The sequence below is a fragment of the Echinops telfairi genome, unplaced genomic scaffold, assembly GCF_000313985.2.
Source record: "Echinops telfairi isolate 266 unplaced genomic scaffold, ASM31398v2 ScPeMD7_7459;HRSCAF=8497, whole genome shotgun sequence".
NCBI classification, from domain to species: domain Eukaryota; kingdom Metazoa; phylum Chordata; class Mammalia; order Afrosoricida; family Tenrecidae; genus Echinops; species Echinops telfairi.
In genome coordinates this window covers 6,787,551-6,805,249 of record NW_022111359.1, presented here as the reverse complement: position 1 = coordinate 6,805,249, position 17,699 = coordinate 6,787,551, and the positions used below count along the sequence as shown (strand labels likewise).

The 17,699-nt window shown below is 53.8% G+C and overlaps 1 protein-coding gene across 1 annotated transcript in view; it reads left to right on the top strand.

Moving 5' to 3' along the window:
• The first annotated feature begins 6 nt into the window (after positions 1-6).
• SLC25A23 (solute carrier family 25 member 23) overlaps positions 7-17,699 on the top strand; it is a 23,488-nt gene continuing 5,795 nt past the window's right edge. The window contains exons 1-8 of the mRNA XM_004714239.2: positions 7-176; positions 1,189-1,315; positions 3,784-3,871; positions 8,395-8,506; positions 9,405-9,563; positions 9,640-9,792; positions 9,883-9,990; positions 11,738-11,905. Of these exons, the coding sequence (XP_004714296.2) occupies positions 21-176; positions 1,189-1,315; positions 3,784-3,871; positions 8,395-8,506; positions 9,405-9,563; positions 9,640-9,792; positions 9,883-9,990; positions 11,738-11,905 (1,071 nt within the window). The 5' untranslated portion in view covers positions 7-20. The remainder of the gene's footprint in view (positions 177-1,188; positions 1,316-3,783; positions 3,872-8,394; positions 8,507-9,404; positions 9,564-9,639; positions 9,793-9,882; positions 9,991-11,737; positions 11,906-17,699) is intronic.

The following is a 17,699-nucleotide window of genomic DNA, read 5'->3' as shown; positions in this document are numbered from 1 at the left end:
CTCCCCCCCGGGCTGGCGCCATGCGGGGGAGCCCGGGGGACGCGGAGCGGCGGCAGCGCTGGGGGCGCCTCTTCGAGGAGCTGGACAGTAACAAGGATGGCCGCGTGGACGTGCACGAGTTGCGCCAGGGACTGGCCCGACTGGGTGGGGGCGACCCGAACCGCAACGCCCAACAGGTACTGGCGCTGGCACCCGCGCAGGGCGCTCAGCTCTCGGCCCCGGGTAACCCGAGCCCCTGGATGGAGCGCCCTGAGCCGCTAGGGACTGCCTGTGGCCTGATTCCAGGACCTGTGTGCACCCTGAGCGCCTCTGTCCCCTTCCCCCTGCTACGCAGGTCTGGGCCTAGACAGGACCACAGAAGCCCCAAATCTTCAGTACAGCGGGCTGCAGCCCGAACCCCCAGCAAGATGAGGCTGCCTGGCGGGGCATGAAGCCGTCCCCTCCCCTGCCCCCTGCTTGGGACAGACACTCTCCGGACTCTCCACGCTGCCCCAAAGTGCTTCCACCTCCTGCAGACACACCCTCCACCTCCCCCCACTGGGCACCCACCACCCTCCTAGCCAGCTGAGCGCCACTGTTTACTTTCCCTCGCCTGCCCTTTCCTGAATGTAGTGCAGTGCCCCCACCCCCACCCCCGCTGCCCTGCCTGGGGACGCATCTATCAAGGCAGGGACCCCACCACCATCTGCAGTGCCTGCCCTGCACCTGTAGCCCCACATGTCTCTGGTGAGGCTCCGTAGCATCCCCTTCAACCCGTCCTTCCTGTTCCAGGTCGTCGGAGAACCACAGCCTTAGACATAGAGTCACTTAGCTTGGGTCTGCCAGGTCGTCGGAGAACCACAGCCTTAGACATAGAGTCACTTAGCTTGGGTCTGCCCTGCCCCTCCTGCCTAGAGATGAGTTTTGATAAAAGCTGGAAGGACAGGCCTGAGGGCTGAGAGCCCAAGGCCATCACTTCCCGGCTCAGTGCCCTTGAACTAGCCATCTGACCTCCCTGCACTGCAGTTCGCAGAAAACTAGGCAGTTCATGTCCACCCCCAGGCCTGCTGTGGCCTTGGGCATCTTGCTGAGAAGTGGACTTGAGGTGCAGGAGGGGGGGGGGGCTGGACTCCAGAAACAGGTGACTGGTTGTAGCCCCTATCCCACCACCCCCTGAAGCCCTTTCTGCATCCCCCTTCCCTGTGCCAGGGCCTCACCCCTGAGGACCATGCTGACCCTGAGGCCGGGCTGGACCTGGAGGAATTTTCACATTACCTGCAGGAGCGGGAACAGCGCCTGCTACTCATGTTCCACAGTCTCGACCGGAACCAGGATGGTAGGGCAAGGCTTCTGGGCAGGGCTTGGGGCCGTGGGTGCCCAGCCACCAGAGGGACAGAGCTGGCATGCTGGGCAGAGCTGGGAGGGAGAGAGGCTGCTGCTCCCATTGACTCACCCGCTATTTTGGGAGTGCTCCCCACCCCCACCCCCAGCTAGCGATTCTAAACCCAGCCAGCCCATCCCTCCTCTTCTCTCACTGCCCCCCACCCCCATCAACACCCCTGTGTGTTCCCCAGAGACAAAGGTCCCTATGCAGCTCCTCCAGTCCTTATAGAATCACACCTCACCCAACCCCCTCTTCTGCTGGGTCCCTCACATTGCCTCTCGGTCCCCTCCGGAGAGCCCCGAGTCCTCTGTGACCCTGCATGGCTGCATGGGAGGAGAGAACTTGCTCCAAAGGGTTTGGTTGGTTTTTCCCCCAAGTTGTGACCTTTTCAGAAGCAGATTGTCAGGCTTGTCTTTCGAGGCACCTCTGGGTGGGTTTCGAAAGGCCAGCGGTTGGGCTTAGCTGTTTGGGTCACCCGGAGGTACTGACTGCTCTCTCTAACGTTGGGGTGGTTATTAGGATCTGTCAGGTCTGTTCTGACAGACAGCAATGCCAGTCAGGGCAGCAGGAAACACTGCCTATTCCTGCACCATCCTGCTCATTTCTAGCATACTCTCAGTCCCTGCTGCGGAAGCCTATTCCCACTCACCGCGACCCTACAGGATGGGGCAGGACCGCCCCTGTGGGTTTCAGAGACTGCAGCTCTTTATGGGAGTAGAAAGCCTCGTCTTTCTCTTGTGGAGCGGCTGGTGGTTCCAAACTGCTGACTTCGCAGTCGGCAGCCCAACACATAACCACTACGCCATCAAAGCTCCATGTATGGGTTCTCCAGGGCTGCTGTTAACAAAGGCACCGTGTGTTCGTCTGGATTGACTAGAGAAACAAATCCAGAGACACTCATATGTGTATGAGAGAGAGCTTTATATACAAGAGCGATTGAATATTGAGAAAACATCCCAGCCCAGTCCAGATCAAGTCCATAAGTCTGATATTAGCCCATATGTCCGATACAAGTCTGTAAGTTCCTCGTCAGGCTCACGCAACACATGCAATGACGCTGAATGCAGGAAGATCATGGGCCAATGGATGGGGAGTGTTGTGGATCCAGACGCAGTAGAAGCATCTCAGTGCCGTCAGGGATGGCTCATTGGCTCTAGTGTAGCTCCATGTGTCTTCTTAACAGGAATGTCTCCCAGGGAGAAAGCCTGAGTCCCGTCCCACCTCCAGAGAGCTATTTATTTTCTTAGCACCTCCAAATGAGGTCATCAAGCTGCAACCTATTTGATAGGCTAAACTCTACCCCTTTACTCCTAAGTCTCAAATTGACAAGAGATTATGTAACTACCACACCCTACAAGTTATTATGGCTCCTGGGCGCTGGTGAGAGGATTCTGACTCAGAGTGACCCCATGTGGCAGAGTAGAAGGTCCGGGGAGGGGGGCGGGGGGGGTGTCCCGGAGACTGTCTCCTCTACAGAATCTGATGGCCAGGACTTTTTCCTGCTGGACACTGGACATTGTGCCGCCAGGGCTGCTGCTCCTCACAGTCTGGGCACCCTAAGGAAAGGAAAGGTTCATTGCTTTAGGCCGTGGAGGCTGGAGGTCAGGGGCCAGGGGTTGGTGGGGTGCTCACACACTCCAGAAGGAGAGCTGCTCCAGCCTCTCCAAGCCCCTGGGGTCCCTTGGCGCAGCCCTGCAGTCGGGACCTCCGTTTTCCCTTGGCGACCTTCCTTACCTGTCTCTGCCTCTGTAGTTTTGTCTTGTCAAGAGGAGACTCGGAACCCTCTGTGGGTGGAACCAGTCATTGGCGATGAGCTGCTAACCTAAGAGCAAGCCATGGTAGTGTAGGAGGTCAGAGGTCAGGCCGCTGACCACAGGGGCTACACAGTTCGAGCCAGCCAGCCAGCTCCTCTGGAGAAAGTTTCGACAGTCCCCTTCCAGAAAGCTTTACAGACTTGAAAAAGTTACGAGTCCTGAGGACTCACTGTCAGTGTTTTAGCAACCCTATAGGACCAGGTAGAACTGTCACTCTTTCCAGGAGTAGACAGCCCTATCTTTCTCCCCAGAAGCAGCTGGTGGTTTCGAACTGCTGACCCAATGTGTAACCACTACACCAACCAGGGCTGGCAAACTGTTCCTGTGAAGATAGCTGCCCAGGAAAACCTACAGAGCAGTTCTGCGCTCTATCACACGGGGGCGCTAGGGGGCAGAATCAACTCTACAGCAAGTCCTTCAGCAGGACTGACAAGCGCAGTTGGGTATTGCTACTCCATCTAGCCTGCCTCCTATTTACTGGTCACATCTCCAAAGAGCCTATTTCCAAACAGGGTTATGATCCGAGGTACCAGGGGTGAGGACGTTAGTTGAGCTGATTGGAGGGCACCGTTTGAGCCCTAACCCCACCTGGGGTCTTCTCTGCAGGTCATATCGACGTCTCTGAAATCCAGCAGAGTTTCCGAGCGCTGGGCATTTCCATCTCACTGGAGCAGGCCAAGAAAATTCTGCACAGGTGAGACCTATAGCGACCCCATGTAAAACAGAAGGCAACACTGTTCTTATGTTAGAACCTGTTGTTGCAGCCACTGTGTCCCTCCACCTTGTCCAGGGCAAGATGTCCTTCTCCAGGGACTGGTCTCTCCTCACAGCATATCCAAAGCAGGTGAGACCAAGTCTCGCCATCCTTGCTTCTAAGGAACCACTCTGGCTGGAGTTTGTCCGAGACAGATTTGTTTGTCTTGGGGTTAGTCCCTAGTATCCTTACTATTCCTTGCTCATCCCACCACATGCATGGATCCTTCTGGGGCCTTCCTTGCTCCTGGTTCAGCTTTCGTATGCAGACAAGGCAATGGAAAAGACCATGGCGTGGGTCAGGCACACCTTAGTCTTCAAAATGACGTCCTTGCTCTTCAACACTGTCGAGAGATCTCGGGCAGAAGATTTGTCCAGTGCAACCTGCCATCCGATCTCCTGACTGCTGCTCCCATGAGCATTGACTGCGGATCCAAGTTAAATGCAGTCCTTGCCAACTTCGACTTTTTTCTCCTGTGGCGATCATTTCTTTTAGAGGACTCCATACCAGACTAGCCCCAAGGAGTTGGTGATTAACCAAACCAAACAAACAATAAATAACTCCCTGCATTGAATCCATGCCAATGCATGGTGACTCTTCAGAACAGGGTAGAACTGCCCCTGTGGGTTTCTGAGACTGTAACTCTTTATTGGAGTAGAAGACCTCATCTCTCTCCCACGAAGTGGCTGGTGGGGTTGAACTGGTGCCCTTGTGATTAGTGGGCCAGCGTGTAACCCCACTACACCACAAGGGCTTGGTGATTAAAAATATATCACATATCCAGCTCTCCCAAGATGTTATTCAGTGCTGTTCCCCACTCCCACCCCACTACTCCTCCCTTGAAGATGTGCCCCCCACATCTCTGGGTTCTTTGATTCGCTGCAACATCCCACAGAAACTCACACCTTTGAGGAAATGTCCCACATGGTAGTGAGGGCTGTTCCGTCCAAAATCCAAGGGTCAGACAGAGGCAAGCCAAACACAGGGGCCAGAAGCCAAAAATGTCCAAATGTCATAGCAGATCTTCTTGCTTCTGCCAAAGCTTAGCCAGGAGATAGAGGTCACTTTCCAGGTGAGGCGATGGTGCTAGAACTGTGGTTCCAGTACATACTGTTGCTGTTAGGAGCCATCACGAAGCTCCCAGCCCACAGTGACCCCATGCACAAGCACCAGGACTTGCAATCGAATGCAAGACTGCCCAGTCCTGCACCTCACAATTGTTCCTATGCTTGTGCCCACATCAGTATATATAGTAGTGGTGTCTTAAGTCATACTCCCTACTTCCACACTCAAACTCACTGCCATCGAGTCGATGCCGGCTCACAGCGACAGTAGACCCTGTAGGACGGGGTAGACTGCACCTGTGAGCTTCTGAGAGTGTACCTCTTGATGGAGTTGAAAGAAAGCTCCCTTTCTCCCATGGAGCGACTGGTGGTTTCAAACTGCGGGCCTGGTGGATCGCAGCCCATTTTGTAAGCACTGCACTTTCGTCTTAAAAATGTCCTCAAGGGAAAAGGGTGGGACTTGGTGTACACTCTCTACTAAGTCAGGTTTTACTTAATCCCGCCCTAATCCTGTGCATTAGCACAGCAGAGAACACCCTGCAAAATGGGATCAAAACCACAGGCTGGAGTCCAGAATTATAACACCTCACTTTCAGAATTCTGGCTGGAAGGGCCATCTTAACGGGACTATATCTCACCTCTGTTTATCATGATGCTGTCTCGTCCAGTTGTGAGTAGCTGGGGTTCTGAAACACATGTACCTCAGGCTCCTCCACCTCCGGGAAGGTGTAACCGTGGGTGGGGGCTAGGGGAGGGATGTGGGAGTCAGACAGATCTTGGGCCAATAGCTTCACCTCTCTGACCCTCGGTTTCTTCCTCTGAACAATGTGGGTGATAGGGTTGCCCTGGCAACCGCTGCACCAGTTTCTTGTTGTCGTCGGTTGACATCCAGTTGGCCTCAGACTCACGGGATCCCTTGTGCAGTGAGTCCAAAGGCTGCCCGCTCCCACACCACCCACAGGATCTGTTGCAGATCAAACCACAGCAATCCAGAGGGTTTTCAGGGGCTGATTCTCGAAAGTTGATCACCAGGCCTTTCTTCCTAGTCTCTCTTCATCAGGACGCTCCCCCTGAAACCCGTTCAGTCTCCTGTCAACATGGCTGCACTCACGGGTAGACAAGGGGGCGGTCTTGGTGAGGATGCTATCATGGAACCGTCACTGCCCTGTTAATCCCTCTGGGGCTGCCACGCACAACCCCATACACTGAGGCCTAGGCGCAGAACTGCCTCGCTCGTGGCTCATAGTGCCCAAGGCTGAAAGCCGGGCAGTGGAGTCACGGCCGTGTCATGGCACTGGAGCCTTTGCGACAGCTTCTGGGAGGGTCGAGCAGCCCTGGTCTCTGGGTCACATGGCAGGCACACTTCCTCCCAGGTTCCGGCCCTCCCTCTTCATTCCCAAAGAGTCACTCTGATGGGACGGGGACCCACCCTCTGCCAGCCAGTCCCTGACTGTGAATGTAACTGAACCCAAACTCTGCTGTTGAATCCATCTCAGCCCGTCGCAGCCCGATACGCCTTTCCGAGCTGTAAGTCTTTACCGGAGTAGAGAGCCTCATCTTTCTTTCACGGAGCAGCTGGTTGATTCCAACAGCTGACTTTGAGGTGTGCAGCCCCACCTGAAGCCCACTACAGCCACCAGAGTTTGTGGGACTTCACTGATCGAAGCTCAAACTCCAACTCCCTGCCAACTCCCTTGCCCCCTCACAGCCACCCTTCAGGACAGGGTAGAACTGCCCCTGTGGGTTTCCAAGGCTGTAACTCTTTACAGAAGTAGAAAGCTTTCATCTTTCTCATGAGGAGCGGGTCGTGGTTTCAAACTTCCAACCTTGAGGATCTCAGCCCAGCTCAGAACCACTACAGCACCAGGGCTTACAAAGATCCTATATCCAACCATGGTCCCATTGATACAGCCGAAGCAAGGGTTAGGATTTCAGTATTTTTATTTATTTTTTTAAACTGGGCGTGGGAGGAGATACAATCCATTCCCTAACAGGTTGTCACGAGGAACCAAAAAAAGGACAACCCATGAAGTACGATTAGAACTAGTACTCACTCAAGACTAAACTCACTGCCCTCGAGTGGATGCCAACTCAAAGCGACTCTACAGGACAGGGTAGAACTGCCTGCCCCCTGTTGGTCACTGAGACTGTGGAGCGGAAAGCCTCATCTTCCTCCCTCGGCATGGCCAGTGGCTTCTAAATGCTGACCTTGTAGTTAGCAGCCCAACATGTCACCACGATGCCACCAGGGCTCCTGAGCTAGGACTAGAACTAGTAGAATCAGAATTGGTAGTAGGTGTGTGAGGCACCCCAGTGGTGCTGTGGTTTAGGCATTGGGCTGCTAACCTCAAGGTTGGTGGTTCAAACCCGCCAACTGCTCCTTGGGAGAAAGGCTTTCTACATCCCTAAAGAGTTATCTTCTCACACATTCTACCTCAGACTGTTAGGAGTTGGAATCCGAGGAATGCCTGTGGGTTGGGCATTCTTCCTGGGTGGAGCAAATGGTGAACAGGCTGAGCTGCCAACCCAGAGCTTGGAAGTTCCCCTCCACCCAGTGACACTGAAGAAAGGCCTGGCTACAAAACTCAGGGGACAGTGGGGGGTGGGGGTGGGAGTCAGCCACTGAAAACCCTACAGAGCACAATGCTCCTTTGACACACAGCATTAAGTATGTGCCTGTGGACGCCTGGTGGCGGCCGTGGGGAAGCGTTCCACCTGCTAACAGAAAGGCTGACGCTGCGAGCCCTCCAGCCACTCCGTGGAAGAAAGGCCTGGCGGTCCGCTGGCATAAAGAGGATGTCACATCCCTCTATCTACAATTGAGAGATGGGAGGAAAGTGGTTACTAAACAGAGAGTTTGGGAGAAATGAGTATAGAAGATCAAAGGCCTAAGTCTGACTTGAACAGTGAGAACTTTGTCAGTAGGGTCCCCCTGGGGGACCTGATCTGGTCACTTGTCCCTATTCGGGTGTATCTCAGAGGTGTCCTCTCTTTGGAGCTCACCCTCTTGAAGTTGTTCCATTTTTCCATATTCCTATAGGAAGCCCAGGATTGATGAACCTATAGAGGCAGCAAGTAGAGTAAGGGTGTGGGGGCGATGGGGTACAGTGGTGGAGGGGTGGTGGTGAAGCAGAGATGATGCCAAGGACCCCGTGTTGGAAAAGAATGTTTGGAAATGGATTGTGGTCGCAAGTATACAATTCTGCTGACCTGCTTGAACCATGGAATGATAAGATAGGTTGGTTTTTTTTTTAATGATATCACATGGGGTTGCCGGGAGCTGAGGGCCGCAGGGCCGCTAAAACAGATCCAGGCGCATGCTGGCCGGTGCTGTCCCCGCCCCGAGCCATGGCTCACCAAGCCCCGACCCTGCCCCCTGCCCACCCCCTCTGCCCCCAGCATGGACCGCGATGGCACGATGACCATCGATTGGCAGGAATGGCGAGACCACTTCCTGCTGCACTCGCTGGAGAACGTGGAGGACGTGGTCTATTTCTGGAAACATTCCACGGTGAGTGAGGGCCACTGCCCCCCGCCCGCCTTGCCTGTGTCTCCCCTGGGCTTGGAGGGGCGGGGCCCAGGGCCCTTGTTTCTCCCCGTTGTGGAGTTCAGGAGCCCCATTGGAGCCAGTCGCTGCTCTCTGACTGGGGGGCCCTTCTGCTTTGCAAGGGGTGTGCCCTGGGGGGACCTTGAAGGCAGGTTGTGGAGTGCTGGGGTGCCCCCCGCCACCCCACCCCACCCCGCCCTTTTACCTGGCTTCCGCTAGGTTTGTTGAGGATCATGCCTGCTCTGAAGAGCCATCACCTCTCAAGGGTCGAGTGGGTTCTGGGGAAATCCAGAGTGAGATCCCAGAGGGTCCCTGGAGGGAGGGGCTTTTATGGGAAACTGGAGGACCTGTAAGGGAGGCGTGGCCCGGGTGGAGATCTCAGTGAGGTCACGGGAGGGATCTGCCCATCCTCATGTGGAGGACTCAGGTGGGAGAGTGTGTCGTCATGGAGAATGTTCTGGAATCTTCCTTGGGGGTGGAGGGTTTACCCAGAGGTCAGCACATGGTGGACACTAAGGTGACACTTCGATGGGATTTGTGGGGTCCCCAGAAGGGATACTGGGACCTTTGTGTGGGAGCTGGAGGGCACAAGGGATGCTCCTGGCCTCTCCAAGCAAGACTCATCCCTGGACTCTGGGGTGACCTAGAACCCAGAGGACGCCAGGGTCTTGTGTCCGCCACCACCGCCCCCCTCCCACCCCCTACCCCATCCCCAAAAGGCGTTAAACTCACAGCTGCAAGTCCTAGAGGTGGGTGATAAAGTGGGGTTGGGTCAAGTCCCCCTACAGGTCCTAGATCTGAGTGATTAGGTGGGGTCAGTTTCCCCACCCCCACGTGACGTGACGGACCCCCACTCCCGCAGGTCCTAGACATCGGTGAGTGCCTGACAGTGCCCGACGAGTTCTCGGAGCAGGAGAAGCAGAGCGGCATGTGGTGGAAGCAGCTGGTGGCCGGCGCAGTGGCCGGCGCTGTGTCCCGCACCGGCACAGCCCCCCTGGACCGCCTCAAAGTCTTCATGCAGGTGAGGGGTCCTGGAGAGACCTGCCCCCTCCCCAGGCCTGCGTGAGCCTTCCCAGCCCACTTGTCTCCCTGCACAGGTCCACGCCTCCAAGACCAACCGCCTGGACGTCCTGGGGGGCCTGAGGAGCATGGTCCGCGAGGGCGGTGTCCACTCCCTGTGGCGGGGCAATGGCATTAACGTCCTCAAGATCGCACCAGAGTCAGCAATCAAGTTCATGGCCTACGAGCAGGTGGGGGCGGGCGAGGAGGCCTGGGCGTGGCAGGTAGTGGCCCGGGCAGGGCACATGGATGTGAAAGGGACGTGTGCCTCCGACCCACAGATCAAACGGGCCATCCGCGGGCAGCAGGAGACGCTGCGCGTGCAGGAGCGCTTCGTGGCTGGCTCCCTGGCAGGCGCCACGGCCCAAACCATCATTTACCCAATGGAGGTGAGGAGGGGGCGGGGCCCACAGCAGGGCGGGGCCTGCGTACCTGCTCCCTTTTGGAGTGTGGCAAGGGGAGGGAGGGTTTCCTGAGAGAGAGAGGTGATCCTGAGAGAGAGAGAGAGCCAACTAGGTGGCACCAACCCCTACGACCCCGGAGTCACAGAGCTAAGCCTTGCCTGCTACACACACCTTCCCCACTGTGATCCGTAGGGGTCTCATTTACAGTTTGGGAGAATTGGCTGGCAGGCATTTCTTCCTTATCTTGGCATGGAAGCTCTGCTGAGCCCTGTCCAGCATCAAGCCCCACTGTCAGGTGGCGGCTGCTCAGGAGGTGCCTTGTCTCAGCATGGAACCTGGGTTTCCCACTTGTAAGGGGAGAATTCCACCTGGAGGCAAGCTAACCAAACAAACAAACAAACAAACCACTGCCAGGAGTCCTTTCTGACTCTTAGCAAACATACACAGCAGGGAGACCTGCCTCTATAAGCTTCTGAGGCTGTAACTTGGTGGAAACAGAAAGCCTCATCATTCTTCCAAGAGGAGGCTGGTGGTTTTGAACTCCTGACCTTGAGGTTAACAGCCCAACGCCTAGCCGGCTTCGCCACCAGGGCAGGACATTGGTTATAACTGTGTGGACGGTGGTTGGAGTCAGATGTTTGCAGATACATGTCATCTGAGGAGGCTGGTTCAGCGTACTTGCTCCCAGAGAAAGCATCTCTCTCTCTCTCGTAGCTGCCTTCAAAGAACATCACTTCTAGTTTCAGGATGTATAACGTGGGGGTTAACCTATGAACGTGACCAAGACAAAAGAAAAGCCACCTCAAAGCCAGTAAATGAAATCGGGATGGAGGTGAGCAGTTCAGGATGGACATGGCGGCTTCAGTGTTAGGGACCCAGGTCCTTCCGTCCATCACCTCGTTCCACCACCCCAACTTAGCGCTTCCACCTCGTGGACCAAGATGACCACCTGTGGCCCCGTGGTCACACTTACCTTCCAGCCAGCCAGAAGGAAGAAGACATAAAGGAGGGGCGTATACTGTGCCTTTAAGGAAGGAATGTCCTCCTAAGGGTCCCAGTCTGTCTCACTGGGCCAAGACTGAGTCACGTGGCTCAACCCTAGGGAATCTGGGAAATGTAGTCCGTCATTCTAATACTTGTGTGCTTGCGCTTGACTACGAATCCAAAGGTCTTTGGTTCAAACCCTCCCAGTGGTGCTGCAGAAGAAAGGCCTGGTGATGGGAGCCAAGTGCATTCTACTCTGTAACGCATGGGGTCACCAGGAGCGGGAGTCAACTGCAGAGCAACGGGGTTTTCTTTTGCTTGGTTTTATGACCATTAAGGGGGCAGTTGCTAGTGGGTAGACATGATTGAAGTGCTCAGCTGCTCCCTGAAAGGTTGGTGGTTCAAGTCCAGCCCAGGGCCCCTGGCATCTACTTGGCTTTCAAAACATTAGCCCTACGGAGCACAAGGTCTCCGGGGGTGGCCAGGAGTCAGGATAGACTCAGTGAGCACTGGTGGGATGGAGGGAGAAGGGACAGAGCAGAGGACAGTTGGAATGTCAGGATGTCAGCTGCTTTGAGTATCCCGGCAGCCTTAGCCATTTCAGGGTACAGAGGCTGCAGGAGCAGTGGGAGAGTCACGGGTTAGTGGTTTTTAATCGAATTGTTTCCAGGGTTCCTGGTTGACAAGGAGTAACTCGGCAGGAAGGGGCAGCTTTGCTGGGGATAACCAATGTCCCGGCTCTCCCCAGGTGCTGAAGACGAGGCTGACCCTGCGCCGGACGGGCCAGTACAAAGGGCTACGGGACTGCGCGCAGCAGATGCTGGAGAAGGAGGGGCCCCGGGCCTTCTACCGCGGCTACCTGCCCAACGTGCTGGGCATCATCCCCTACGCGGGCATCGACCTGGCCGTCTATGAGGTCTGGGGGCAGCTCCTTCCTTCCCTTACTCTCCCTTGGGTGTTTGCCCCTCCTGGGGCAGGGTGGGGAGGACAAAGGTGTGGAGGAGTGGAGCCCCAAGGTCGTTGTCTCCCGGTGCTTGGGTCACAGAAGGGGGAAGGGGGTGCCACTTGAAGGGCAGGCACTGTCTTCCTCCCTCAGTTCAAGATGTTGGATGCTTGCCTAGTTGGCCCCAGGCCACCAACTTGGTGCCTTTCTCTAACAAGTGTCTCTGTCTCTCCTCCTCTTCCTCAAACTCAGAAAGTCATTAGGTTTGGGACCCACCCTCTACCTCGATGGATGGGTTACATGATGTTTCCCTTGCATTTGGGAAGCTGGGAGCATGAGGAGCCTTGGTGGGGTAGCGGGTTACTAACTGCAAACTTAGTTCAGAACCACCAGCCGCTCCCCAGGAGAAAGATATGCTTTCTACTCCTGTCAAGGATTATAGTCTCAGAAACCGACAGCAACAGTTCCACCATGTCCTGTAGGGGTCGCTAGGCGTCAGAATAGACTAGAGGGTAGTGAGGGTGTTGAGTGAGAGCTTCAGGTTACATTATAAACCCAAACCACAGCCACTCGGTCGATTCAGACTGACAGATTTTCTGAGAGTGCTAATCTTTCTGGGAGATAGCAGCCTTGGATTTTTTTTCCCAAGGTGAGTTTGAACTGCCAACCTTGGCGGTTAGTAGTCGAAACGCCTCACTCACAGCGCCACCAGGGCTCCTTGGATGGCATCGTGGCAGGCGATTGTATCAGATGAGAGACCATTAGAGGGCAGCAGTGGGAGCTTTCCTTCGATGTGTGAGACCCAGGATCCCACACACTCATGCACGGCGACCCTGTCTAGCCCTGGAGGGCTTCCGTGTTGCTGAAGGGGTTTCAGCAGGAGCTTGAGTTAGGCTGACTTTGAGAAAGAGATCACCAGGCCTTTCTTCCTGGTCTCACCTAAGCCTGGAGACACCACCGTGGGGGACTCTGCTGGTGTTTAAAAGACTGAGGACAGAGTTTCTGCCCTCACAGCAACATGCCAGCTACCACCGTGTGGCAGACAGAAGGATGTCAGGGTTGGGAAGGGGAAGGGGGAGCCAGCCGGTGGTTGCCAAACATGATGTGACCCACCCAAATATTCCACGATTCCCTACCATTGCTCTCTATAACCTTGCCTTCCCAGCCGTCAGACTGTTGTTGTTAGTTGCCATCGAGTGGTTCTGACCCATAGCAACCCTATGTCCACCAGAACAAAGCACTGCCCAGCCCTGCACCCTCCTCACTATTGTTTCGTGCTGGAGCCCCGTGCTGGAGCCACGGTGCCAATCAATCTCATCGAGGGCCTTCCTCGATTATGGCCTCTCGACTTTACCAGGGAGCCAGAGTGGTTCCCAGTTTGGGCTGTGATCTGAAAGGTCAGCAGTTTGAAACCAACTCAAGAGAAAAACAGGGCTTTCTACTTCTGTAAAATGCTCGTCTGAAAGAAACCCCCAGAAAAGTCTGGGAAACGCACAGGGGCAGTTCTACTCTGTCCAATTGGGTCCCTGCGAGTCAGCATTGACTCTGTGGATGCACTCTGGTTTGGTTTGGTCTTTACCGAATACGATGTCCTTTTCCAGGGACTGGTCTCTCCTGACAGCATGTCCAAAGTATATATAAGACGTCTCGCCATCCTTGCCTCTAAGGAGGACTCTGGCTGTACTTCTTCCAAGACAGATCAGCTTGTCCCGTTATCAGTCCATGGTACTCTCAGTAGTCTTCTCCAGCCCCACAACTCAAAAGCACCCATTCATCTACAGTCTCCCTTCTTCAATGTCCAACTTTCACCTGCAAAGGATAAACCATGGCTTAGCTCGGGGCACCTTAGTCCTCAAACTAACATCCGTGTTCTTCACTACTCTAAAGAGTTGTTTGTTTTCGTTTAATACGTCGTTTTATCGGGGGCTCTTACAACGCTTATAACAATTCATACATCGATTGTATCAAGCACATTGGTACATACATTGCCATCATTTTCAAAACATTTTATTTCTACTTGAACCTTTGAAAACATTTCAAAACATTTTATTTCTACTTGAACCTCTTTTTCCCCTACCACCCCCAGGAACCCATGATAAATTATTATCTTCATAACTTCCACCATCTGCTGTCTCCCTTCGCCCACGTTTCTGATGTTTGTCCCTCTCAGGGTAGGGAGGGGGGCGCTGATACATCAATCATTGTGATCGGTTCCCCTTTCTCCCCCTTCACCTTCCCCTACCCTCATGGAATCGCTGCTCCCATTACTGTTCCTGAGGGGTTTATCTGTCCTGGATTCCGCATGTCAAGAGCTCTTATCTGTACCAGTGTATATGCTCTGGTCTAACCAGATTTGTAAGGTAGAACTGGTCATGATAGTGGGGTAGTGGGGGAAGCATTAAAGAACTAGAGGAATGTTGTGTGTTTTGTCTGTGCTATACTGCACCCTGGATGACTCGTCCCTTCCTTGTGACCCTTCTGTGAGGGGATGCCCAATTGTCTATAGATGGGCTTTGGGTCTCCACTCTGAACCCCCTTGTTCCCATCGATATGACTATTTGTTTGGGGTCTTCTGATGCCTGATCCCTGATCCCATCAACACCTCATGATCATATAGCCTGGTGTGCTTCTTCCATGTGGGCTTTGATTCTTCTCAGCTAGATGGCTGCTTGTTTAACTTCAAGCCTTTAAGACCCCACATGCTACATCTTGTAATAGCCAGGCACCATCAGCTTTCTTCACCACATTTGTTTATGCACCTATTTTGTGTTTATCGATTCTGTCGGGAAGGTAATCATCACAGAATGTCAGGTTATTAGAACAAAGTGTTCTTGCATTGAGGAGGACTTGAGTAGAGGCCCAGTGTCCACCTTAATACTTAACATATAAATATCTGTACATAGACCTATATTCCTATTGTTACATATTAATATGTTTACATCTATACATCCCTATATACATCCCTATAAATGTCTTTTGCCTTCTAGTTCTTTCCTCTAAAGAAGAGGTCTTGAGCAGCAGATTTACCCAATGCAACTTATATTTAAATTTTATTTTATTTTATTAGGGGTTCATACAACTCTTATCACAATCCATACATTCATCAATTGTGTAAAGCACACTTGTACATTCATTGCCCTCATCATTTTCATGAAATTCGTATCGTGATCTCTTGACTGCTGCTTCCGTGAGCATGGACTGTGGATCCAAGCAAGATGAAATCCTTGACAACTTCAACCTTGTCTCCATTCTCCAAGTCTGCACACACCTAAATGAGACAGGGGCCCCGTTTACTCATCGCTCCACTCGCCCACGTATTCATTCATTCAGCATATATTTTCTGACGATCCCCAAGATCCCAGGCCTCCCACTGGTGGAAGGACGTGGGTCTGACCCTGCAGCCTGGCCAGACTGTCAACCTGCAAACAAAGCAGTTTCAGATCCTGGTCGCTGCTCAGAAAGCCTCAACAGGATGTGTGGTCACCAGTCACCGTGGGGAGAACGGAGATGGGGCTCCTCTGCCTCCCCACCCCTCCCTGCCCCCCACCAACCAGGAGAGGAGCCTGCTGAGCCAGGGCACAGGAAGTACAGGAGGGAGTGGAAGGCCGGAGCGACACGGTGAGGCTAGATGTAGGTCCACAAATTTATTTGTCCTGCTTCCCCCGTTCAGGACCAAAAATGGTTCCGCCATCTCTGCTGTCAATTCAGAACGTTTGTACGAAGTGCCCTCATCCAGGATAAACCCACTGGGGTCAGCTTGGGCGGCATCCCCTCCATCAGTCCAGCATCTCCCAGCAGGGGGCGGTAGCACTGCTTTGGGAAACCCTGTGCAAGAGGAACCAGGGGACAGCTACAGAGAAAGATGGGGCTTTCAGCTCCTGGATGAAAGAAATAGCGTTCTGGTCTAGGAAACCGCAGGGACAGTTCTACCCTGACCTCTAGGGTCGCTATGAGTCGGAATCGACTTGATGGTAGTGCGAGGAGAACTCGTCAGGGCTCGGTGGTGAGGAGTCTGGGGTTATCCCAGGTGTAGTAGGAGAGCTGGCAGCAGAATGAAGGGGTGTAACCTTAGGGCTCAGTTCTCAAGGGCTGCTGAACCAGAAATGTCACCAGTGCGTGGCTTTCATGGATGTATTTTCTCACGCAGTTTGTTGGCGGGGTGCCATCGAGTGGGTTGCGACCCAGAGTGTACCACAGAACAAAGTGCTACCTGGTCTTGTCCCATCCTCACAATTGTCCTCCAGGCTTGATCCCATCAGTGCAGCCACAGTGTCCGTCCACCTCCAAGGGTAGAAAGCCACATCTCAAAGGTGATTATTTTTCTATGCCCTCTGGTCTCAGGACTATGCCCACAGGGATCTCAAGGTCACCAAGAATAATTTGGAGGTTGCCAAGGACTTGTTTAAAAGCGCTTGCAAGTCTGACCGAGAACTCTGACATTGAGAAATAATACAAAAATATGAGTGTTTAAAATCATCAAAAAAAGAAAGAAAGCCGCATCTCTCTCCCGTGGACCAGCTGGTGGTGGATTTGAACTGCTTACCTTAGGATTAGCAGCCCAACCTGTAACCACCATACCACAAAGCACAAAGGGAGGTTGTTGAAGCTGGGAAGGTAAGAACGGCAAAGGCCCCTTATCCCGCCCCACGTCCAGGCCAGGCATCACTAATCTATCACAGCATTCATTCTTCCTGAATCCCTTTCAACACAGTTCCAGGCAGCCATTAACAATGGATTAGAACAGACAAAAGAGCTGAAACCTATGAACCAGCCCAAACTAGGGCAAAGTTTTTTTTCAAAAAGGCAAGGGGGGGTGGGGGTGGGGGTAGACCCTATCCTTTCAAAGGCCTTGCAGAAGGTTTCAGGAGGGATTCCTGTTGTTAGGTGCTGTGCTGTCTTGTCAATTCTGAACCCTATTATTTACAATAGTATCAACACACAACCGGGGCTTGATTCTGCTGCTGCTGCTCCTCTGGTGCCAAAGAGGTTCGTTCTACAGGATTTCAGGGTCCAAAGGATGGGCTCCACTCCTGGCTCTTGGTGCTGGCGTGATTCCCCCACCTTCTTGCTTCTGAGACTTTGTACCGAGCAGGATGGTGTTCACAATGAACCTTGGTCCACTCTCTCACAGCTGAACCCTATAACCCAATCAGTAGCTCCCACCACCTTCTTCCCTGCACCCATCAGGGAAGGGAAAGAGAAGGTTGTCTGGGCAAGGTAACAGGCTCTGGCTAGAAGAGCCACATTCAATCGTTCATTGCATTGCACACCAGCCCTCAGGAGGTCCTCCTGTGGCACCTTGGGCGCGGTCAGTGGCGGTAGCTGGGCACCATCTAGTTCTTCTGATCTCAGGGCCAAGGGCGGGGCTCCCGGGATCTGCCAGAAATGTGGACTAATTGTTGCCACTTATCTTCAGTTTTCTTCACTCTGTTTCCCCCTGAATGTGGAGAGACCAAGGGTCGCACCAGAAATGGCTCCTTGGGGGCTTGGAGACCCCAGGAAAGACCCACCTGAGGAAGATGTGGAGCGTGGATCGAGAGTTGGATTGGTTTTTATTGTTTTCATATTTAGAGAGTATTTTCTTTGTGGTTCCTGTTGTGGAGAATGCACACAAGAGGACATCCTCCAATGCCACAGATTCTAGGAGTCGCACCCCTGCATGACATTCTTCACGTCGGGGGTCCGTTCTCGTGCCGCTCCCCCCATTCTGAGTTGTCCTCCCTCCCATGACCGTGACCTCACTGCCCCTAAAATTCCTATTGAATCT